Source organism: Phacochoerus africanus, chromosome 13 (assembly GCF_016906955.1).
Source record: "Phacochoerus africanus isolate WHEZ1 chromosome 13, ROS_Pafr_v1, whole genome shotgun sequence".
NCBI lineage: Eukaryota > Metazoa > Chordata > Mammalia > Artiodactyla > Suidae > Phacochoerus > Phacochoerus africanus.
Window position 1 is genome coordinate 14,102,770 of NC_062556.1, and position 24,950 is coordinate 14,127,719.

The following is a 24,950-nucleotide window of genomic DNA, read 5'->3' on the forward strand; positions in this document are numbered from 1 at the left end:
GCAGGTTAACGAGCTTTTCTCTGTGATGGTGTGGGTCTGATCCCTGGTCTCATTCAGTGGGTTAAGGATCCGGCATTGCTGCAGGGTACAGTGTAGGTCGCAGATGTGGCTCAGATCCTGCTTTGCTGTGGCTGTGGCCTGGGCCGAAGCTGCATCTCCAATTCCACCCCTAGCCCGGGAACTTCCATATACCGCAAGTGCGGGCCTGAAAAGAAAAGGAAAAAAAAATTAATGTGGTATCTAACCATTAGTTATTATTTGCTAAAGTCACTGAGACGAGCTCAAACAACATGCAGATTGCTGAGACCTGTAAAGGTTTTTTAAAAACACGGGTGCAGTGCATATGTTGGGGCCAGAGGGTACTTGGGAAATGTTTGTACCTTCTGCTCAATTTTGCTGTGAACTGAATACTCCTCTAAAAAATATAGTCTATCAAAATGAACGAAAGAAAGAAAGAAAAGAAGGAAGGAAGGGAGCGAGGAAGGAAGGAAGACGGACCCTTCTGGGAGCCCCTCCTGGAAATTCTGACTTGATAAATTGGAGGTGAGACTGAATCTTCAAATCTCCTTGGATAATGCTAATCCACAGGCAACCTGGAAAAGCCTGGAGGCAGGGTATTTAAAAAGTGGGAGAAAACAGCCCGTTCCCCTGGAGTTCTTGGGGTTGGTTTCCTACAGGTTCAAGGGCAGCTCTGCACAGTCATGTCACTGCAAAGAGAAGTAGTTGCTCCTCTGACTGGGGCTCGTAACTCCACTGCCTGCTGCTACGGACTGTGGTCTTCTGACACACCCGCCACAGAGACACACTTACCCAGTTGCTCCAGCAGAGCAGTGATCCTATTTTACACGATGTTCATTCACTCCACAAACGTCCATTGCACACCTACTGCCAGGCATTAAGTGTTGGGAAAACATCAGTGAATAATAAGGAGGCTTAATTCCTTCCCTTCCAGAGCTCCAAGATGGGGCCATGCAAGCCTGCAGTGACTCTGGAGAGAGTGAGGGCTTTGATGGGGAAGGCAGGGTGCTCCCCAGCCTGAGTAACTTCTAACCGGAAACCCAAAAGCAGCAGGTGTTACTGCAGTGAGGAGGGAAGAGTGTTCAAAGCAATGGCCAAGACTGGGGGCGCCACGTTTAGGACATTCAAGACACTGGATTATTGGGTAGAAAGGAGACCAAAAGGAGGTTTAAAAGGCAAACTGAGAACAGAGGTTTATTGGTTTACAAACCATGTGACAAAGTCTGTGAGCACCTCTAAGAGCCCTGAACCATTTGAAAGGCTTACAGCTAAGGGGTTACCACAGTGAGATTTGCTTTGGGGGACGGTCTTTTGGGTTAAGAGCCTGGCTAAGTGGCTGGTGGGAACATTCAGTGGTAATGCTGGCTGCATTGGCATCGAGGGTCGTGGTGGTGAGATAAAACCAGGGGGTGGGCCGTGGTGGTGACTCTTCTGCCTCGGGGAGTTGACCTTGAGGTGCTCATGGCAAAGGGTCTTGTATCTCGTAGGCAGCCAGTTCCCAAGACCCAAAACTCAGAAGAGAGACCTGAGTTGGAAATAATTTAGGGAGGTCCCTTTGTATGATTTTCAGCCCTGAACCAAAAGACAGCATAAAAAAAAGGTTTTTGTTTTTTATTCCACTCAGTTCTAAGCAAACATCTCAGTGAGAGCTACAAAACCAGCTTGACTGATGGACCAGGTACACGTGAGTAAATAAGATTTGGCTCCAGATAGCAATTACTAGTGGCACCTCTTCCTTTCATCTCCTGAGACACAAAGTAATTGTAAACATCAATCTAGACACCACAGACTTCAGCAAAAAAAAAAAAAAAAAAAAAAAGTTCACTCTTTTCCCTGTGGGGAAAAACTTAAATTATTCTCCCTTTGTCTTCACTGCAGGTGTATGTGTTGTATGGCTTGTCAACTACATTGTAGGAAATAGATGTAATCCTGTCTGTGTTGTTTGCAGTGAAAGTCTCCCCAGCCTTGAAGAGCATATTCATGTTTACTGAACTAAAATAGACTCTCCTGGAGTCCACGCTTTGATCTGTGCCCTTTCCTTAAAAGCTTTAACACCACAAGGATACCCAGAGTAGAACCTGGCTTTTCTTAAGAATTTCACACTATTTCACCAGGCCAGTTTAAAACCTCCTCTGTGCTGCTCACACACTGTTTGGTTATTCGTCTTCTGCGGAAGGAATAAACATGCCTTCTGCAGTGTCATCTGTGGCTGGTGGCATGATGACGAATGACTGTTCTATGGCATTTTGTGGGTATGGGCTGTGGATGCATCGCGTTATTTGATCAGTCTTATTCCAGGTAGTAATATCAGCCACTGACTGTTTTTTTTTTTCTCTTAAGATTGTGAACTTTCAAGGAACAGTGTGTATTTAAGATTTGATGAAGAATTCCTGTCGTGGCTCAGTGGTTAATGAATCTGACTAGGAACCATAAGGTTGCGGGTTCGATCCCTGGCCTTGCTCAGTGGGTTAAGGATCCGGCATTACCGTGAGCTGTGGTGTAGGCTGCAGATGCATCTCGGATCCTTCGTTGCTGTGGCTCTGGAGTAGGCTGGCGGCTACAGCTCCGATTAGACCCCTAGCCTGGAAATCTCCATATGCCGCAGGAGCAGCCCTAGAAAAGACCAAAAAAAAAAAAGATTCGATGACAAACTTAAAGGTTTTTTTTTTTTTTTTCTGATTTACTTGACGTTGTAATATGGATATTTACATAGAAAAAGCCTACAGTTTACTTAGCTTTTAAGAGAAATCAAGCTCCTAGATAAAAACAAATAACCATCTTACCAAAGAAAGGTGAGTTAAATCTTATTCATAAATTGTAATAATTTGCAAGAACAAGCCATTTTTCTGGATTTTGCCCAAGTATCCTGCATTTGTTGAGAGTTTTCATTCATTTATCCCTTTTCTCCTTTCACTCGTTTATTATCTACCCCTTAAAATAGTCTGGGGACCTCTTGCCAGTTATCTTGAGCGATTATAACTCAACTCTCTGCTCGAAGGATTTTTAAGTCATTCATATTATGTAAGATTCTGTCCAAACAGTAACAATTATAAGTAATATTTAAGTTTGAGAGACTTATGGCAGGGTATTGAAAAATCGAAATAACAGCAATAATTATTCTTTCCAGTTCTCATTCAACCACACTGAAAAGATATACAAATGCTAATGCCTCGCTATTTCTTTTTATTCATGGAATAAGAAACTAGACAAGAATTATTTTTCTTTTCTTTGGCCGAACCTAAGGCATTCAGAGGTTCCTGGGCCACAGACTGAACCTACACCATATCAGTGACCCGAGCCACTGCAGTGACAACGCCAGATCCTTAACTTGCTGAGCCACCGAGGAACTCCAAAAATTGCTTTTCTTATAAAAAGTATTCAATTGTGGGAGTTCCATTGTGGCTCAGCGAGTTAAGAACCTAACTAGTATCCACGAGGATATGAGTTCGAGACTTGGCCTTGCTCAGTGGGTTAAAGACCTGGCATTGCCACCAGCTGTGGTGTAGGTTGCAGATGTGGCCTGGATCTGGTGTTGCTGTGGCTGTGGTGTAGGCCAGTAGCTGCAGCTCCAATTCAGCCCCTAGCCCGGGAACTTCCGTATGTTGCAAGTGGGGCTGTAAAAAGAAAAAAAAAGAAGAAGAAATTTAATTTCCTCATGGTTAATCATCTTATATTTTAATTGCAGTGATTGCAATTGATTAATAGGCCTGTCTTCCAGTCATCATGAAGAGAGCACACACAGAGAAATTACATATATAACTTAAATCTACAGATACTCAAAAAAATCAATCTTGAGGAAATATCTTTCCTAATGCCTTCTGTTAGCTGCAGTAGTAAAACTGAGAGATTGAGGATCAAAACCCCTTTTCCATTTCCCCTCTTTCTTTTTGCTGGAGGTAGCAACACACTACACGCTGGCAATGCGGTAATATTGTTTGCATCATTCACATAAATCTTAAATCTTATTACTTACTGCATGGCCACATGTGCTGTGACCTCTTTCCTCTTCTCTCTCACACACACACACATAAAGCACATGTGTCAGACACATAATAAATGTTCTACATATGGTAGCTGTTATCATTGCTCTTCCTCTTAATGACCAACTTGGATAAGAATTTTTAGAGGACTGCCTAGAACTCTTTTATATGAACTGCACACTGAGCTATAACATAAAAACACTTCATCTATATAGCTGAGGAGCCAGTCTGGACACACACATGCAGAACAAAGTTTTGTCTTTGTCTAGCCCATTTGGTGTTTAAGGGGCGTATTCACTCCCATGACGTTATTCTGTTCCACCTCTAGTGTGTGCCTGGGAGGAGGAGGAAGATGGGATGGGAGGTGTCATCATTAGACAGGCGGTCCCCCTGACTGCATTTCACACATCTCTCCCATAACTCAAGTCTAACCTCTGCAATGATGTGTTTTCCAGGAATGTGAAGAGACTTAGATCACTTGCTGGATGCAGGTGATCAGGCCTCTGTTGTAATTATAAAAGCTTTTAGAAAGACATTCAGATGTGCTTGGAAGGGCTGTCTGGTCAAAATAAGCGTTTTCAGGGTCCCGTCTTCACCTTTGCTCCCTACCCAGGTGTGAAAAATGTAAGGACTTTATTGGCCTGCAGTTGCGGTCCACCTTGGCTGAGGTGAATACAATAACACCTTCATCTGTACATGCCCTTGCGCCGTCCAAGCTAAAATGATGAGAAGGAGGGGAAAGTCTGCTGTAGGCCGACTTATCACCTGTGAACCAAGATATGCAGGCAAAAGCTCCAAGACTGGTCTAGTACTATTCAAGAGTTCAGGGAGCTCTATGCTTTTTATCATGCTCCCCAGATGAAGAAACAAAGAAAACACGATTTTCCAATTTCAGTGAAGACCGTTTGTTTGGGAGCAGGGAAATGAAGAATCCTTACTGAACTTGAGCCGTGCACAAAATGGGTTTTCCATGGTTGGGGGCCGTGATGGTAGGGTTCTGGTTGATTTGGGGCTTTGATAATTCTGTGAGATGCTCTGAAACGTGTTAGTCATCTCTTGAATGGTTTTGTGTTTTAAGGAACATTGACGTGAGTTTCATGGCCTTTTAGACTTGGTCCTTGGGAGTCTTGTAAAACCAGACACAGGGACTAAAGTATCTCAAGTCAGAGGGCTCTTTGCCATATTACGTGAATTGACTCAATTAATATATCTTTGTTAATGGTTGCTTGTAAAATAAGCTTACAGTAGGTAAAGTGTATGCTCTATGTACTATGTCTGCAATTTCCCGTCAGCCTCCAAATATTTCAAAATAAGTTTTGAGAGTTTTTAAAGTAAACTCCCAAGTCACCTCTTAGTTTTCCTCATTAGTCAGCTAACTCCTCTCCCTCAGACTTCTGGAAGCGCCTTCTAAGGTAAACTGCTGGTCATAGGTGCCATCAAGGAATGATGGTTTAGGACAATTCATCACCAGTACTGGAGAAATATACAAAGTGTCCAAAGCATGTGTTCTATTTTTATGACCTAAGTCACGTGATTTTCAGACATTTCGGACAAATGTAAACCTTTGGTATGAGATTGTTTCTTTAGTGGAACCTCAGTTGGTATGGGGTACCCCCAAACCCTATAGGTAACCTACAGCCATGTCCTGGTCTCTCTAAAGTCTTCAGAAGTTGTAATCCTACCTATTTTCAATCTAGTTATGGCAGTAGGTGCTAGCTCTCTAGCTGTTATAACAGACCCCAATATACTGGGTTAATAAACTAGATGTCATTATGCAAATAGTCTCCAGAGTGATGACTTGGTAGGAGGCAATAAAATGAGCAGTTGGGCCAAATCCATAAAATTCCAGCCTCAGGTGTTTTGGTTCACTCTGGTGCTATTTTACCAGCTAAACTTTTAGGAAGTGCATTTAGAAGCCATTTGTCATCCCATATAAAGAGGACAAAATAACTCATATGCCTCAAGACAAGGATGTTCCATTAGACACTTTCTCATCCGTAGTTTTGTTTTCCATCTGAGGAATTTTGATCTGAAAATTCTGTATGTCTAGAGATGAAAAGGATGCTGCCTTGTTAAAAGGAAAAAAATATGATGGTACAAGAAAGTTGATGCCATGAGGCTAACCGTTCTTTGGCGTTACCTCTGCAGAGCTGGATGTGGAGAATTAAGAGTAACAGAAATGGTTTCTGCTCCCTTCTTAACAGAACCCGTCTTCTACTTTGGTGATGTCGCCTACGCTGTGGACGAGAGCGCGGGCTCCGTGGAGGTGCGCGTGTGGAGGACAGGCACTGACCTGTCCAAGGCTTCCAGTGTCACCGTGCGGTCTCGGAAAACAGATCCGCCCTCTGCTGAAGGTGAGCAGTTCCCCACCACAGTTCTTTGGATCATCCTACAGTTTTCAACTCGCCATGACAAAATACCTTCCAACCAAAATACTCCACTTCTCTTAAAGCAGTCTGATTGATTTATTTATTTTTTTTTTGGCTGAAATTATTACTATGTAGAAAGGAAATCCTGGCTCTATTTCCTATTTATTGTGAGAAAATACATCTAAGGGCCACAAATCAGAAGCTGAATTATAAACATGTACGTCAGAGGCTCTAAATTAGAATATCTTGATTTGCATAATTGGTTCTCTACACCTGGCAACTCCACCATCATTGACCATTAGGACGTCGTATGCACAGGAATAATCCCAGGGCCACCCTCACAGAAATCTAGTGACATCGAAGTGTCACGCAGGTATGCATCTTCGGCATGGCTCTCGTCTCATTTTAACAAATGTTGCATAAATATTTTATACCGAAAGACTTTTTCCACACTTGATTCATTATACAATCTGTTCCAGCTGGTCCATGCTGGCCTATTATCCTGGAATCTACATTTGTAAAAAGTTTAGGACAAGCGCAAGATTAGAAATTGCCTTTTTTTGGTCCCCTCTAAATGACCAACCATACAAACTCTCTCTCAGGTGCACACACATGCACTCACATGTACATCATACGCATATCACACAAAGCAAGCCAGGACCATCTCTTTCTAAAAGTCACCCCTAAGTTTTCACTTTTTTGATGTTGTGGAACCAGCACAGTGTTTGGCATGCAGTCAGTGCCCAAAAGATATTTGTTTAGTCAAGTTAGTCATTTCTGTAGAAAAAATTCAAATCAAAGACAGACGTGAGCATAAAGGTGAAGAAGCAGAGGAAAGGAAAAATACAGAAAGAACTACGATGAGATTCAGATACAGAGATTTTAACAAATGAATTTAAGGCATGTACTTGAAAACAGTTGCATATTCAGAGGTTAATAGAAAATGGGAGTTGGAAGAGCAGAAGGTCTGAAAACAAAGAAATCATATTGGGAGCTCCTGTGTGACACAGCAGGTTAAGTATCTGGCATTGTCACTGCTGGGACACTGGTTTGATCCCTGGCCCAGGAACTTCCGCTTGTAGCAGATGTAGCCAAAAGAGAAGAACAAGAAATAATACTGAATTATCTCCCTGTTCTCTGTTTAATGAGAAAGTTTTGTTTTTCAACTACTCTAGACATAAATGGATATGTCCTCATTAGTACGTGTTCCACAGTCTGAAAAGTAATAAGCCCCTCACCAAATAAGTCTTTGAGAATAAAGGATGGCTCTCTCTGCCTGGGGCAAATGTGGGCAGAGCCTGTCAGACAAAAGTCATATCCAGTATGTGTTGCTTTAATTTGATAGAATTAAGTAGTCTCATATGTGTTGCTTTAACCAGCAGGCAATCACACCCCTAAATAGGTGTTATATAGAAACTTCTGAAAATAAATATGGATATTTAACTCATGTTAATGAAATTAAATATATTCCCTATATAATTTTTGATAACCTCATACTTGTTGATAGGCTAATTACTTTAGACCTGATTTTTATTAGGTCTATTTGAGAATTCCAAAGCAGGTAAAGAAACCATAAGACAGAAAGCTCAAATAACTAAAGATAAAATTCACTAGATGGAGATTAAATTTCAGAACCTGATTACAGAGCTACTGTCTCAATAACGAACATAGATACTAATCTTTTGCATTTCATTACATGTACTTTTCTGTAATGTTATGTCAGTCTACACATTTTATAAAGAATTATACCTGTATCTACATAGTTTGCTTCTCATGCTTTTGTTTAAATTGAGTCCATCCAAAACTGTAAAGTTCTTGCATTGCTGTTGCAGCTGGAACAGACTACGTGGGTATCAGTCGTAATTTAGATTTTGCACCTGGAGTCAACATGCAGCCTGTTCGTGTCATCATTCTGGATGACCTTGGGCAGCCAGTGCTGGAGGGAATTGAGAAATTTGAACTGGTGCTTCGAATGCCTATGAATGCTGCCCTTGGTGACCCCAGCAAAGCCACGGTGTCCATCAATGATTCTGGCTCAGATCGTGAGTGTTTGTTAACTTAGGATGATAAGTACATCGATGCGCTAGAGTTTATATGAATGTTACGTACAATGATAAACTAGGATTTATATACCCCTGTTGGTTCAGTAGGGCTACCATAACAAAGTACTCACAGTTCTGGAGGCTGGGAACCCAAGATCAAGGTATCAGCAGGTTTACTTCTTTCTAAGGGATGGGAGGAAGGGATCCATTTCAGCCCTTTCTCTCGGCTTGTAGATGGCCATCTTTTCCCTGTTTGTCTTTCTGTGTGTGTCTTCTATGTGTAAATATGTATATATCATCTTCTCTGTGTGTCTCTGTGTGCAAATTTCCCTTTTTTATAAGGACACTAGTCATACTGAGCCAGGGCCCACCGTAATGACCTCATTTTTACTTGATTACTTCTGTAAAGACCCTATCTCCACATAAGGTCACATTCTCAGGCAGTGGGGGTTAGGACCTCAACCTGTGAATTTGAGGGGACACTGTTCAACCCATAACAGTATCGTAGCTGACCAAGGCTTCCTTTCTTGACCTGATTATTTTGATAGAATTAAACAGTCTCAGAAGAAAATTTTTAGTCTTCTCCAATTAAAAAAAAGTAAGATTGTTATCAGTATCTCGATTATGCCAAGAGCTCCCGCCCACCGATGGGTGGAACCACGTGGGCTTGCACAAACCCCTGAATATTGATGATGTTTTTCCACTTCTCCACGCAAGACACTTTCTGTTATCTCTTTACACCCAGATACTCCTGAAATCCCCCTAACGATGTGCCAAAAACTGTTTTGAGACGACCAGCTGTGAGACATATGGCAGGACTTTCTGACATGTCATCACAAGGGAATTCCGAATAATCTTGACATTGCTTGCAGGAGCCTATCCTATTGTCAGTAATACCTATAGTACATTGACCTAGTATAGGTGTCACCTATATGTTATATAATATATGTATTATTATAGCCATTGTCAACTTTTCCAGCATAGTCAGGGTAAACTATGCTTGTAGTTATATGCACAATATTTACTGTTAATCTGAAAAGCTCACGATTAAGCAACATAGAGACATCTTAAAGTCTCTGATTGTATCTGCTTTTCAGCATTTCATAGCATCTCCCTACTCCACAAAGTAGCAGAGCAAAATTTCAGACATAAGGAAATCAAAACACTCAGCTAAGTGATTTGCTCAAGGCCAAAACACTGGCAAGTGACGGAGTGGAGACCAGGATCCATTCCTTCTCGCTTCTGTTCCATTCTTCTTCCCACCTAAACCATGCTTTCTGAAAGGCCAGCTTCCTTAAATTTCTGTTCACTTTTGATCCATATGTTTATTTTATTTTTGGCAGTGCCTAAGATGCAATTCAAAGAACGGGTCTACACCGGCAATGAACATGATGGGCAGGTAGTTGCAGTGATCCACAGGAGCGGAGATATCCAGTTCAGGTCTTCAGTGAGATGCTATACACGACAGGGGTCTGCACAGGTGATGATGGACTTCGAAGAACGCCCAAACACTGACCTCTCTGTCATCACCTTCCTCCCTGGTAAGCTTCAGCTTGAAATTGCTATTTGGAATGTGTGCAAGCCAAGTTCTGTGTGTGAAATATCTGTCAAGGACATGCAGATTCTTGATCACAGCAAGCCAGTGATGAGGTTTTATGTGCACTGAGTGATAGTAAAGGGAGGTAGAGCTTAACAAGTTGAAGGAAGGTTCTTTTGGTTTCTATATCGACTTATTGCTTAGGCTCTAGGAACATGCTATATTGTTAATCAAAACCCATTCAGCAGATACTGGCCGCTCAAATGTGTAGATTTCACAATACTGGGAAAGAATGTTCAGATGACAGGAAAGAAAGGAAATAGATGTCACCTTTTTTTTTTTTTTAAATGACCTCACCTGTAGCATATGGAAGTTCCCAGGCCAGGAATTGAATCTGAGCTGTGGCTGTGACCTACACCACAGCTGCAGCAATGCCAGATTCTTAACCAACTGCACCACAGTGGGAACTCCTTTTTTCTGTAGCATTTTTAATATGTATCCAACGTCTTTAAATATTTCATCACTTTGATTCCTAATTGTACAGGAAATGTGTACTGTGGTCAAATTAATAATGACCAACCAGCCCAAGGCTCCTAAATTTGCTTCCTGAATATAATGTAAAATTTATAAACAAAATTGGCATTTGCTCTTTTATCCCTTGTTTTCTAAGATGAGTGACAGAACTTAAAGATTGACATTAAAGAAATTCCCTGTACAAAGAGGGGCCTGTCAGTGCATATGTTGCACCCTTGTCATGCGTCCAGCAAATATTAACTGAAGGCTTACGGCATGCCAGACACTGTTCTTTGCGCTCTTAATACAGCCAGGAAAAAAGCAACATCCCTGCCCTTGTGGTGCCTGTCTTCTAGCTGCAGATGTAACCTTTGTGGCCACTGGGATGTGACTGACCTGCTCTCGTTATTATTGCTCCAGGTGAGACTGAAAAGCCTTGCATCCTTGAGCTGATGGACGATGCGGTGCATGAGGAGGTGGAGGAGCTCCGTCTGGTCCTTGGCACACCACAGAGCAACTCACCTTTTGGAGCTGCAGTTGGGGAACAAAATGAAACTCTGATCAGGATCAGAGATGATGCGGATAGTAAGAAGCCGTTCCTTGTGCTCAGCTCTAAATTGGGAACTGAGATCCATCTGGGTTATCGTTTTAAGTGGCTCGGAAAATAACCCCTCTCTCTGACCAGGCTTTCAAAGTGATCAGGCCATAGGAGAACAAAACAAGCCATTTGAACTGAAAGTTGATGTTGAAGCCTATGGTTTATACCCAAATGCTAAATCCCAAGCATTTACACTTCCCCACTCTTCCTCCCGAATCCTTGGGGGCAGGTCGTCCTGGGCCAACAGTTTCCTGCCGCTTCCTTCAAGAAGCCCACTCCTTCAAGAGTTTTGGCACACAGAGAGAGCTCAGAGCACCTGGTTCCTGGGGGCTGGTTCGTTCCCAAGGAAGGAGCTGGGCTGCACAGGCTCAATTTCTTTTAACACACCCACCAGTGAGATCGAGTGAGGGGACAGATGGAAGCCAGGAGGATGATATAATTAAGCTCCTCCCCTATGGAGAAGAAAAGAACATTAGAAATGGGGGAAGAAGCATCCTCCTTACAATTTCATTTATCCATGTTTCCCTCCATTTTAGAGACAATTATTAAATTTGGAGAAACCAAGTTTAGCGTCCGTGAACCCCAAGCCCCGGCACAGTCGGCGGTTGTAAAAATCCCCGTGATTCGCCAGGGAGACACTTCAAAGGTCTCCACTGTGAGAGTTCACACCAAGGACGGCTCGGCCACCTCTGGGGAAGACTATCACCCCGTGTCGGAAGGTATGGGGCCCCAGGGCCTGCGCGCTGTGGGTTGTGCTCACACCGTGTTAGTGCCGAGCGCTTGAGAAAGAGAAGAGAACTAGCCACCCAACGACACATCCACACACGCCTTTGCATGAAGCTCCTTCAGAAAAATCAAGGCCGTGGAATTTATTTTCAGGATGTTCCTTTTTGATGTGCAGGGCATGTGTGTTAGGACGTAGGGAAATTTTGAGTAAATGTGCCAGATGACCTTCTGTCTTAAGTCTTAATTTTCAGTGGGTTTTACCTTCATTCTGGCAATTCGACATGAACTTTCCTGGCATATTCTATGATGCTGAAAATGTGAATAATAGCCAAGATGAGACACATTTTCTTCTGCCACATTTTAAAGGATTTGAGAATTTAGAGTTATAATGATTAAATTCTGCAGTTACATCAGAAAGCAGCATCTGTTATCTCCTCTAATTGGATTATGCATTATATTCTTTATTAATAGAATTTTGTTGGTTTATCCAAATATGGTCAGCTGCTTGTTCATGCGTTCAATAAAATCAATTAATTTTTTTAACATTTTAATACTTTTCAAATGAATGGTTAAAAAAAGATTATCATTATTGGGTTCAATATTCATGACAGTGAACGAATTATTTTTCATGAGGAGGGACAGGGGTGAGAGAAAAAAACACCATTAACATTTTTCTAAGAAATTTTTTTTTGAGTTTCCAAGATTAACATTAACAAGCAAGTCTTTTTGAAGTACAGTTTGATGTGACATGAAAAATTTCAACAACTTTATATCTAGCTTCTCTAGATATGTGAATGATCACAGTAACATCTGTGATCATATTCATTTGATTTATGGCCTAATGCTTTAGAAATTCTAGGCAATGAGAGTTTGTCCAGTTGTGTCCTAGTATTTAGAACGATGGTGACTTGAGTTCCATACAAAATCGAAATTAGAGTATTCGATGGCATCTGAAGAAGAGGAAAATGTTTAATAAGGACACTGTATTTTATAAACACTTGATTTATTAAACCAAAGAAGACGCTCTTCAAGTTGTGTTTGTCTCTGTCATATCCATCACTTTACCTATGACTTAATGTCATAGAGATGCAAAAAAAGATACCATTGTATGTGGAGAATTTATTAGTTTTAGTGCTGGTGTCATTTAACATTTTTGTAATAAAAGACAGATTCGTTTCTGTTAAGAAAAAGAACTGTTGATTGTCCATTCCATAACTCAACATTTTTTTTCAAACTGTGGGTCAGCAAATCAATTTAGTAGCTTATGATTAGAACTTTCTTCTGGATGAAACAGAATAAAAAAGAAGATTTTAGACTGCCATGCGTATCGTAAGAATAGGTGATGTTTTTAAATTTTTTCATTCCATTTTATTCACATTCCCATGTGCATACACACAGATACATATGCACATACTGGGCCACATATGCACATACTGAGCCATACTTGGCTCCTGTAAAAGAAGCGGAACAAGAACTTTTCATATTTCTATGTAAAAGATTGAAATCTGTGATTTTGCATTTGTAGAAATTGAGTTTAAGGTGGGAGAAACCCAGCACATCGTTGAAATTGAAGTGATATTCGATGGGGTAAGAGAGATGAGAGAGGCCTTCACTGTCCATCTGAAACCCGATGAAAATATGATAGCAGAGACACAGGTAAGTACTAAAATACAGACGTAAACTTGTGGCCAGCATTTTATCAGGGAAGATGCATGTAAGCATCACAGAGCGTGCAGTTACGTCATCGACTTGATTCAAGCCTTATGTAAAGAAGATGCACATGATCCCTTTTCACCTCCTAGGTAGATTTTATTTCCCTTAGGAAATAAGAATCAAGAAATCCCTGTCTCTTTCTTGGAAAATCATGTGTGTAGAAACTCAAGGACTAGCAGCACTGCATCCCTCACCAGCCCACCTCCCCTTCCCATTTCAGTCAGTAACGATTGAATCCGGGAGTTCCCGTTGTGGCTCGGCAGGTTAAGAACCCGACTAGTATCCGTGAGGATGCAGGTTCAATCCCTGGCCTTGCGCAGTGGGCTAAGGATCCGGCATTGCCGTGAGCTATTGTGTAGGTCAAGGACATGGCTCTGATCCAGGGTTGCTGTGGCTGTGGTGTAGGCCGGCAGCTGCAGCTCTGATTAGACCCCTAGCCTGGGAACTTCCAGATGCCACAAGTGTGGTGTAAAAAGCATAAATAAATAAATAAATAAATGACAATTGAATCTTGGATCAACTTCCAGGGAAAAACCATCAGCTCAGCACAAAGATGAGACTATTAATTCAGTGCCACAGCTCGTTAAAACACACGTTTTAACTCACAAAACAGTTCCTAGCCCTCAAAATTCCCACCCGCTCACTTTATTAAATGGACCTCCAGAGTCTCAAGGACTCAAATGTTGTGGCATGTATTTAATTTATATTGTATCACCAACCAGATTTTCTCCAAGAAAGACATAATTTCTGTAGAATTTTGCCCTTTAAACCTAATTTTTAAAATTAAAGGATTTGGGGGACTGACCAATGTTTATAACATCTGTGCTTACATTCACTCTATTTCTTGTATTATTTGTTTCATTATTCATATGTGATCAAATTGGGGAGGTTTTTTCCCTTAAGTATAGGTAATTTTATTATTTTATTATCTTTACTTCTTGATGGTACTTACAGTGCCTTGTGGGTTTTTTCCAGGTCATATTTAAATGCAAGAAGTAGTGAAAGAAAATTTTTTCAAATTTTTTATGTCTTGATCACATAACAAATGAGGTTTTTTTGTTTATTTTTTCCCACTGTACAGCATGGGAATCAAGTTATCCTTACATGTATACATTTTTTTTCCCACACCCTTTGTTCTGTTGCAATACGAGTATCTAGACATAGTTCTCAATGCTATTCAGCAGGATCTCCTTGTAAATCTATTCCAAGTTGTATCTGATAACCCCAAGCTCCGATCCCTCCCACTCCCATCAGGCAGCCACAAGTCTATTTTCCAAGTCCATGATTTTCTTTTCTGTGGAGATGTTCGTTTGTGCTGGATATTAGATTCCAGTTATAAGTGATATCATATGGTATTTGTCTTTGTGTTTCTGACTCATTTCACTCAGTATGAGAGTCTCTAGTTCCATCCATGGTGCTGCAAATGGCATTATGTCGCTCTTTTTTATGGCTGAGTAGTATTCCATTGTGTATATATATCACATCTTCCTAATCCAATCATCTCTTGATGGACATTTGGGTTGTTTCCACGTCCTGGCTATTGTGAATAGTGCTGAAGTGAACATGAGGGTGCATGTGTCTCTCTGAAGTAGAGTTTTGTCCAGATAGATGCCCAAGAGTGGGATTGCAGGGTCATATGGAAGTTCTATGTATAGATTTCTAAGGTATCTCCAAACTGTTCTCCATAGTGGCTGTACTAGTTTACATTCCCACCAACAGTGCAGGAGGGTTCCCTTTTCTCCACAGCCTCTCCAGCACTTGTTATTTGTGGACTTATTAATGATGGCCGTTCTGAGTGGTGTGAGGTGGTATCTCGTGGTAGTTTTGATTTGCATTTCTCTTACAATCAGCGATGTTGAGCATTTTTTCTTGTGTTTGCTGGCCATCTGTATCTCTTCCTTGGAGAACAGTCTATTCAGGTCTTTTGCCCATTTTTCCTTTGGGTGATTGGCTTTATTGCTGTTGGGTTGTATAAGTTGCTTATATTCTAGAGATTAAGCCCTTGTCTGTTGCATAAAAACAAGGACTTTACATAGCACAAGAAACTCTGCTCAATACTCTGTAATAACCCAGATTGAAAAAGATTCTGAAAAAGAGTAGGTATGTATATGTGTATAACTGACTCACTTTGCTGTATGCCTGAAAATAGCACAACATTGTAAATAAACTATATTCCAATAAAACTTTTTTCAAGAGAAATGTGTTTTTCTTTTAATTTAATTTTATTGGAGTATGGCTGATATACAAGGTCGTATTCATTTCAGGTATACAGTAAAGCGAATCATTCATACATAGATTCATTCTTTGTTCCCCATATAGGTTATTACAAACTGTTAAGTAGATTTTTTATTTTTATGGTGCACTGTATTAAACTCTTTTGAGTGAGAGGAACCAAGATTCACTCAGATCCCTTCAAGTGGTCAAAGCATCTTTTAAGAAGATGCAGGTAATTATAGACGTGGAAACTGAGACATCATCGAGTACTGAAGATTATTCCAGAGCTAAGGCAAATTTTTTAGTGAGGTGTTCTTGCCACCTTACCAGCGGTAGACATTCATAGGTTCCTCTTCCGTCTATGGCTCAGCTTCTCCTTCAGGCTGTGCTTCTGGCCTCTGCTCATCTAAAGCTTCACTTTTCCCTGACCTCCGCTTAGCAGGTCCATGCTGTCCCAGGACCCCTGGGACCTGCCTTCTCACAGGGTGTCTCAGCTTCCCTCTCACTGTTAACGAATAGACGTTCCCATGGATCTTCCATTTTGTAACCCCAAGACAGATTTAGCTACTATCATGACAATTTGTAGAAAAAAAAAAAACAGAGCCCACATACTTTATGGGCCACTGACCAGCCTTGCTGCCCTGGACTCAGGGACCCTCCCGTGTACCATAAGATATAGCCTAGTTGCCAGGGTCATGTGGAACAAAGCACACAGGGCCTGTCACACTGCAGTTTTATTTTAATGAAGCCATGGATTTGCCAAACATTGTGAGTATTGTTCTGTACAGTAGAAGCACCAGGAGTCTAATTATTTCAATAATCAGGGAGAATTATCTTTTCCTTCTAGGTGACCAAAGCCATTGTGTATATAGAAGAAATGAACAGCATGGCAGATGTCACTTTTCCTTCTGTCCCTCAAATTGTGTCCTTACTGATGTATGATGACACCTCCAAAGCCAAAGAGAGTGCTGGCCCCCTGTCTGGTTATCCTGTTGTCTGCATCACGGTGAGTAGGACATTGAGAAAAATTGTCAAATAATTGCTTAAAATAATAACAAACATTAACAACATAGTATGGGCCTTGCCATGATGAAATAAAAATGGGAAAAGGAGTTCTTGCTGTGGCTGAGTGGGTTGAGAATCTGACTGCAGCAGCTTGGGTCCCTGCAAAGCATGGGTTCAATCCCCAGCCTGGCACAGTGGGTTAAGGATCTATTGCCCCAGATGCAGCACAAGTTGCAGATGCAGCTCAGCTTCAGTCCCTGGACCAGGAACTTCCATACGCCGTGAATGCAGGCATAAAATTAAAAAAAAAAAATTTAAGTGGAGAAATACTGCAGGATTTAATCTTTGAAATTTGGAAAGGAAAATATGAATCAAGTAAATCTCCCATTTTATTTCCTTCATCCAGAGTTCCCATCGTGGTGCAGTGGTTAACGAATCTGACTAGGAACCATGAGGTTGTGGGTTCTATCCCTGGTCTTGCTCAGTGGGTTAACTATCTGGCATTGCCATGAGCTGTGGTGTAGGTTGCAGACGCAGCTCGGATCCCGCATTGCTGTGGCTCTGGCGTAGGCCGGGGGCTACAGCTCCGATTTGACCCCTAGCCTGGGAACCTCCATATGCCACAGGAGTGGCCCAAGAAATGGCAAAAAGACAAAAAAAAAAGAAAGAAAGAAAAAAAATTTCCTTCATCCAACAGAGGTTTACTAACTGATGTGTACATAGTGGGTTATCTTGTATTATCTCAGGGTCTTTCATAAGAGAAAATAAAGTATGATCTCTGCAACACAGGGAATTTAAAAATAAGGAAAAAATAATATATAAGAATCAGTCTATTATAGGGCTTGATATGATTATTATCATGAAAAAGATACAAATTGGAGATAAAGCAGCAGCTCTGTCTGTGAGGGAAAGCAGAATGGTCAGGTGGAATGTCAGTCGTTTAAGAATCACATAATGAGAAGTTATTCTAGGACAAAGTGGTTGCATCACAAGCTGCATCCAGAGGAACAGCATAAAAATGGCACGTTACCCTTACTTTTTTAAAGTTGTCTTCTCTTGGCTATAAATTATAAGCTCCTTTTGAGCACAAACTGGAATGCACTTGTTGTTATATCACATAACCTTGGGATAATGACTGACATATAAAGGGCACACAATAAATGTTTACTGAGTTAACAAGGCAGAAATAATAAAGTGGTACCATTTACAAAGGTCTCGAAATGTTATATTAAGGCCCATGGACTTCATTTGTTGGGTAGCAGGGAGCTCTTGCAGAGAAGAATGACATGAGAAGAGGGGTGATACTGAAGTGTTGCCATGGCAACAGCGGTCACTTGATGAGAAAGGCCCTGAATTAGGTAGCAAGGTGATGCTAGGAATGGGAAGGAAGGAACTAACTTAGGAGACATTGCATGAAAAGCATCAACTAAGTTTACTGACCCATTGGATCTAGGGGCCAAGATGAGGGAGAAGAGGAAGAGAAAGAATAAGGGTGATTTGACAACTCCAAAGATGCAAGAGATGGTGAACTGAGTATCACTTTTACTTGCATCAAGTTGGTGGTGGAAAAGCCCAATAAGCTTTATGAAATGCAAGATTAGAGGTCAGAAAAGCTAGCATTGGGAGTTCCCGTCTTGGCTCAGTGGAAACAAATCCAACTAGGAACCATAAGGTTGCGGGTTCAATCCCTGGCCCCACTCAGTGGGTCAAGGATCTGGCGTTACCATGAGCTGTGGTGTAGTTTGCAGATGCGGCTCGGATCTGGCATTGCTGTCGCTGTGGCTTAGGCTGGTAGCTGTAGCTCCGATTAGACCCCTAGCCTGGGAACCTCCATATACCGTGGGTGCAGGCTAAAAGGATAAAAGACAAAAAAAAAAGAAAAGCTAGCATCACAAGGAATAGGAATTTGAAAGTTGTATGAATGGCAAGCTGCAATGGAAAAAAATAGTAGGGTGTAAACTGTACTAAGGAAGAGAGAGCTTAAGAGGAGCAGTTTCCCCATTGTTCTGTACTGTGGTCCTAACATAGTTATTTGTTTCTCATAGGCCTGTAACCCTAAATATTCAGACTATGACAAAACAGGCTCTATCTGTGCAAGTGAGAACATCAACGACACCTTGACCCGGTACCGATGGCTCATCAGCGCTCCCACCAGCCCCGACGGTGTGACCAGCCCCATGAGAGAAGTGGACTTTGACACCTTTTTCACATCGTCCAAGATGATCACTTTAGACGCCATATACTTCCAACCCGGCTCCAGGGTGCAGTGTGCAGCCCGGGCTGTGAATGCCGACGGCAGTGAAGGCCTAGAGCTGATGAGCCCTATTGTGACCATTGGCAGAGAAGAAGGTAGGCCGTTCTCAGGTGAAGGTCGCTGGAATACCGTGCAATGTGAATATGTCTAATTTCTGGTTATATTCATTCCTCCAAATGCCCCCATGCATTCTGTAGTACTCCGTAAGTACTTAAAAATGGTCGTCCAGGAGTTCCCTGGTGGCCTTGCTGTTAAGGATCTGGTGATGTCAGTGCAGGGGCTCGGGTCACTATGGCGTGGGTTCGATCCCTGTCCCAGGAAGTTCCATATGCCAGGGGTACAGCGAAAAAAAAAATCATCCCTTTTCATAAAAATATTCATTAGAAATCAAATATTTATTTTATATTTTTCCATCACCATGCAAATGTCAGACTTCTTACTATGCTATGAAAAATAAGGCAGGATTCCTGCCCTCAAGGAGTTCATACTGAAGTTGAAAACATAGACAGATTTTAATCTGGACAGGGCCCAGAAATGCAAAAGTTGAGGTTCCATTGTGGCTCATTGGGCTAAGGACCTGACATTGTCTCTGTGAGGATGCAGGTTCGATCCCTGGCCTCCCTCAGTGGGTTATGGATGTGGCATTGTTAACAAGCTGCAGCGTAGATCTCAGGTGTGGGCTTGGATCTGGTGTTGCCATGGCTGTGGCGTAGATCTCTCGCCTGGGAACTTCCATATGCCGTAAGTGCAACCATGAAAATCAAAGAAAAGAAATGCAGATGTAGTGATGAGTTTTAGCCAGAGTGCATCAGGAAAGGTGTCATCACAGAAGAGATGCTTACGCTGAATCTTAAAACAGCAGAGAAAAAGCATGAGCAGTGACTCATAGAGTCTTCGTGTTATTTGTTTATAAATAATGTGTATTTCATGACTAGGCATAAGTGTAGAATTCTAGGGTAACAACCATATTCATTTAATGAAACTATACGTAGTTTTTTCCTGTTGTTTTAGTTTTGGACATTTTTTACTATGTCTATTTGTGCTTTATGTTAAAATGATTTTGTGAATCTGAGCAGAATCTAGGATGTCCAGCACACATTAAATCACACTGAACAATAACTAACTTTTTCTCAAACTTTATAAAATACCCCAAATATTAAAAAGTAGCATTGGAGTTCCCCACTGTGGCACAGTGGGTAAAGAATCTAACTGCAGCGGCTCAGGCGGCTGTGGAGCTGTGGGTTTGATCCCCGGCTGGCATTGCTGCAGCTCTGGGGTAGGGATGACTTCTCACGCTGTGGCCTTATGCTTCCTCATATCTGCTCTTAGCAGTGCCGTGGTCAACAGAGAATCTTTAAAGTACATGGAAAAATAATAGTGCCTATTTATTTATTTATTTATTTTTTAGTAGCGCCTATTTAAAAACACATGCTTTAGGCGTTGTCTGTGACCTTTTATCGTAAATATCTCCGTTTTTGCTTTGAGGTCTCTGTCAGCCCCGGGTGCCAGGGATAGTGGGGGCAGAGCCGTTCTCGGCGAAGTTGCGCTACACGGGCCCCGAGGATCCCGAGTACGCAAACCTTCTCAAGCTCACTGTCACGATGCCCCACACAGACGGTAGGTGACATGGGTAAGCAAATCCATGGAGGTGGCTTGGGCTTCTCTTTACCTGGTTTATTTAACTGACTTCAGGCACTTTGACAATCCTGCATTTTTTACAAGGTGAAGGTTGGTAGCAAGCCTGCTTCCAGCAACTCCCAACAGCATCTGCTCACTTTATGCCTTTCTCTGCCTCACATGTTGGTAATTCTCACGATAATTCAAACACACCACCAGCAAAAAAGATTATGATTCTGAAGGCTTAGATGGTGGTTAGCATGTTTTTTTTAGCAATAAAGTATTTTTTTAATGAAGGCAGGTACATTGCTTTTTAGACATGAAGCTATTGCACGCTTTATAGACTACGGTACAGTTTTAAAATAACTTTGATGTGCCCTGGGAAACAAACAAATTCATGTGACTCTATTGCAATATTTGCTTTATTGCAGTGGTTGGGAACCAAACCTGAAAAGTCTCTGATCTCTCATTTAAAAATAGGAAGAATAAATCCATTCCATGTTAACAAGAAAAACATACTTTTAAGAAAAATAACTATCATTGAAAAAGCAAAACAAAAGAATGGCGTGGTTTCACAATTTTGAAAATATCTTTAATGCCTGGCTTAATTAAAGACAGCTGGGAGTTCTCTTGTGGCACAGCGGTTTAAGGATCTGGCCTTGTCACTGCAGCAACCCAGATTGTTGGCTGTGGCACGGTTCCACATGCTGCAAGCAGGACCAAAAAAAAAAAAGAAAAAAAGTCACTGGATTCTTACATCTGCTTCTGCATTCAGTTTCTTGCAATGTATGAATTATTTTAGCCTCTGGAAAACTTCACTGTACAAGACTGAGAAAATAAGCGAGGAAAAAGCACATCATATCTCAGAGTCGTGAAAATAGCTTTAATGTTATAGGTGTCCTAAAACATTCTTGGGATCCTCAGGGGACCACTTCTAGAGTCGCTGCTCTGCACTGTTTTGTGGTACTGCTCTGTGCAAGCGGTAAAGAGAGTATAAAGTGTTCTAAGCCATTTGCCGCTGGCAAACGTGGTAACGAGGACTGCACATTCCTTGTAGGCATGCTCCCTGTCATCTCCACCAAGGAGCTTTCCAACTTCGAGCTCACCCTCAGCCCTGATGGCACCCGGGCTGGAAACCACAAGTGCTCCAACCTCCTGGATTACACGGAAGTCAAGACCCACCATGGTTTCTTGACTGATGCTACCAAAAACCCAGACGTAATTGGAGAGACGTACCCTTACCAGTACAGCTCATCCATCCGAGGTTCCAGGACCTTACGCTTCTACCGAAACCTGAATCTGGAGGCCTGCTTGTGGGAGTTTGTTAGCTACTATGACATGTCAGAGCTGCTCACAGACTGTGGAGGCACCATTGGGACAGATGGACAGGTATGGATTTATAACAGCAGAGTTCTGATCCCTGGATAAACCAGTTGATTTTGTTCGGTTATGTAAACTCGGAATAAATCTCAACTCCAATCTTCCATCTTGGTGGTGTAGGTTATTGGGCACAAAAAGAACAGATAATTGGCATGAGTGGTATGAAAATCTATGTCTAGTTCCAGAACAATATGTCTAAATCTGTGTATTTTTTATCAAAGGGTCAGTAACATTACCTTTTTTTTAGAAGTTTTTTTTTTATTGTTATTTCCCCAATACAACTTTTTTCCTACTGTACAGCATAGTGACCTAGTTACACATACATGTATACATTCATTTTTCTCCCATTATCAGGCTCCATCAAAAATGACTAGACATAGTTCCCAGTGCTACACAGCAGGATGTCATTGCTTATCCATTCCAAAGGCGATAGTTTGCATCTGTTAATCCCAAGTTCCCAGTCCATCCCACCCCCTCCCCATCCCCCTCGGCAACCGTAAGTCTATTCTCCAAGTCCTTGGTTTTCTTTTGTGCCGTATATTAGATTCCAGATATAAGTGATATCATACGGTATTTGTCTTTCTCTTTCTGACTTACTTCCATCAGTATGAGCAGTAACATTATCTTTGTATTGAAAAGACACTGTAAGCTCCAAATCTGTTCATATTATAAAATTCTGAACACTAATTTCTCTTCGAACTATGCATTTGTGTTACGTATCGATGCCTGCGATGTATCACGAATCATCCAAAATGAGGGTTTCTAGTCCTTCAGGGTCTGGTTCTTCTCCCTCCTCACTATCTGTCTTCTTTCCCCACTTTCCATCTTTCCCTCTACTCCTACTTCTCCTGTTTTCTTTCTAGTTTTTTTCTCCTTTTCCTCCTCCTCTGGTTCATTTCTCCATCACCAACATAGTCAAAAGTATTTTTCTTTAAAGTGTATTGTTAGGTCTACTCTGCAATTACTGATTCCTCTTCACACCGCACATAAAATACACACACACACCCCCACACCCAAAATCCCTGACATTCCTTTACCACCATCATCTTCAACAAAATTGTTGTTAAAGCGATAGGGAAGCAAGGTCTCTATTGGCAGTTACAATAGAAAATCGAAGCTATGTAGGGTGTAGCTCAGATTAATAATGTGTATTTGAATTAAAAGCCATGCTTTGTCCTACCTGGAATGAGCAAAGAGTTTGTATTTGTAGGCTTATTCATTAAAGCATCAAATGGTACCCAGAGGACATCTTGTCTTTGAAGGTTTAGCCAAGGTGAGGCTAAATCACCTCTCTCTGGTATATTCCTCTGGTATAAAATATAAAGCAAGCGATAACAAAAGAAAAGTAGATAGTAACTCTCAGTTTAACTCCAGATAAAAGCTGTCATCCTTGACCTGCTCAGCAGGTCCAATGGCCATCTATTACAGCTGGAAACTGTACATTGGACTGGAGTCCAATGTAGTGAGACTGTATTTCCACCTTTTCCAAAAGCATCAAAATATCCAGAAACTTGCCTGAATTAGTGAAAATCCCAAGTAAAAATACCAAATAGGAAGACAGTGCAGAACAGCGGGGAAAACCCAGATCTTAGAATCAAGCACATGCAGACCTGAGTTGGGCTCTGATGATTTCTCGCCACATGTTTGTGGGCATGTTACTTAAACCCTCATAGTTTGCCTCTCCAGGTCCCTCTTCCCCACCTTGGCTTTGCCCCCCGGAAGAAATGTGAACGAAAAAAAGCCTTATCCCCAGAAGGAAAATAAAGACTCCTATAAACACATCCACTCCAGCCTTTACCTTTATAAGTAAAATATCTCTGTCCCAGTAGCTGTTCCTCACAGCCTGTTTTCAATCCATGATCCAACCATTCCTGCATTCTTTCTGGCTGCTCTTCTCTCGGGAACTCTCTGAAGTCACAGGCTCCATTGGCATAAACAAAATGGAACATAGTAATAGAACTACACTGTAGTTCTTGTTCTTTATTAAAAAGTACTTCATACCGTGCAGCTTCTCTGTGGGTCTCATCGAATCTACAGTCTGTTTTTACCCTCAGGAATATTTTCTATGTTTTCTGCAAAATGGCAGCACTTTCCCATGCAACCCAGCTAGGCTTCTCTAGTGAAAACCCTGCACTTATCTGCTTAAATCTTATCCTATTATATAGGATATATGTATTATATATCAGATTATGTATTATATATCTGCCCATTTTCAAGTTCATATCAAGGGCATTTTGAATGCGAATTCTGCCCCCTCGCGTGTTCGTCTCTCAGCCAACCCTCAGTATAAAACGCTCAGCTAAACTGACTACGCTTGGTTAGGTTTTTTTAAAATCACAGTTCCTTTATTTAATTCTTTGAGTTCTATTTTTCTTCCCATTACCACTGCTAACTAGAGAAGTTATTACCTGCTTCTGTAGTTAAGCTACTGACTATACTATTCCACTAGGTGAAAACTGGCAACTGGAGGTGGCCGTGACGTTTCACCTACCTGAAATGTTTATATTACATAATACTTAGGGGTAAAAGAAGATGGGATCAAAGAATTATCAAACCATCCAATGCCCAACTGGTTTGTGTTAAGATGGCCAGTTTATTGTATGAATTTCTTTGAAAAGATTTTTCTGCTTTTGCATGGTCAAAAATAAATTTAATAGCATAACCGTGATACAGTCTAACAGAGATGACCAGATTCAGTGTAAATCATTGAAATTTCAGAATCTTGTGATAAACTTCTAAAAGCTTTAGCATAAACTACATGGCAATACAATCTAATAAAACACGTTGCTTACTCTCTTAGAGTGAAGCTCAGTGATGATTATCTTGTTTCCCCATTTCTTTTTTTTAAAGCTTTATTGATATATAGTTGATTTACAATGCTGTGATAGTTGCTGCTGCACAACAAACTGATTTAATTATGCATATACATATATCCATTCTTTTTCAGATTCTTTTCCCGTCTAGTTATCACGGAATATTGAGTA

The 24,950-nt window shown here is 41.3% G+C and overlaps 1 protein-coding gene across 1 annotated transcript in view; it reads left to right on the forward strand.

Moving 5' to 3' along the window:
* The window catches only part of FREM2 (FRAS1 related extracellular matrix 2), a 155,371-nt gene that overhangs the window by 117,240 nt on the left and 13,181 nt on the right, over positions 1-24,950 (forward strand). The window contains exons 8-17 of the mRNA XM_047755977.1: positions 6,203-6,352; positions 8,200-8,409; positions 9,753-9,950; positions 10,880-11,044; positions 11,594-11,776; positions 13,309-13,439; positions 16,558-16,716; positions 18,761-19,064; positions 20,455-20,586; positions 21,644-21,975. Of these exons, the coding sequence (XP_047611933.1) occupies positions 6,203-6,352; positions 8,200-8,409; positions 9,753-9,950; positions 10,880-11,044; positions 11,594-11,776; positions 13,309-13,439; positions 16,558-16,716; positions 18,761-19,064; positions 20,455-20,586; positions 21,644-21,975 (1,964 nt within the window). The remainder of the gene's footprint in view (positions 1-6,202; positions 6,353-8,199; positions 8,410-9,752; positions 9,951-10,879; positions 11,045-11,593; positions 11,777-13,308; positions 13,440-16,557; positions 16,717-18,760; positions 19,065-20,454; positions 20,587-21,643; positions 21,976-24,950) is intronic.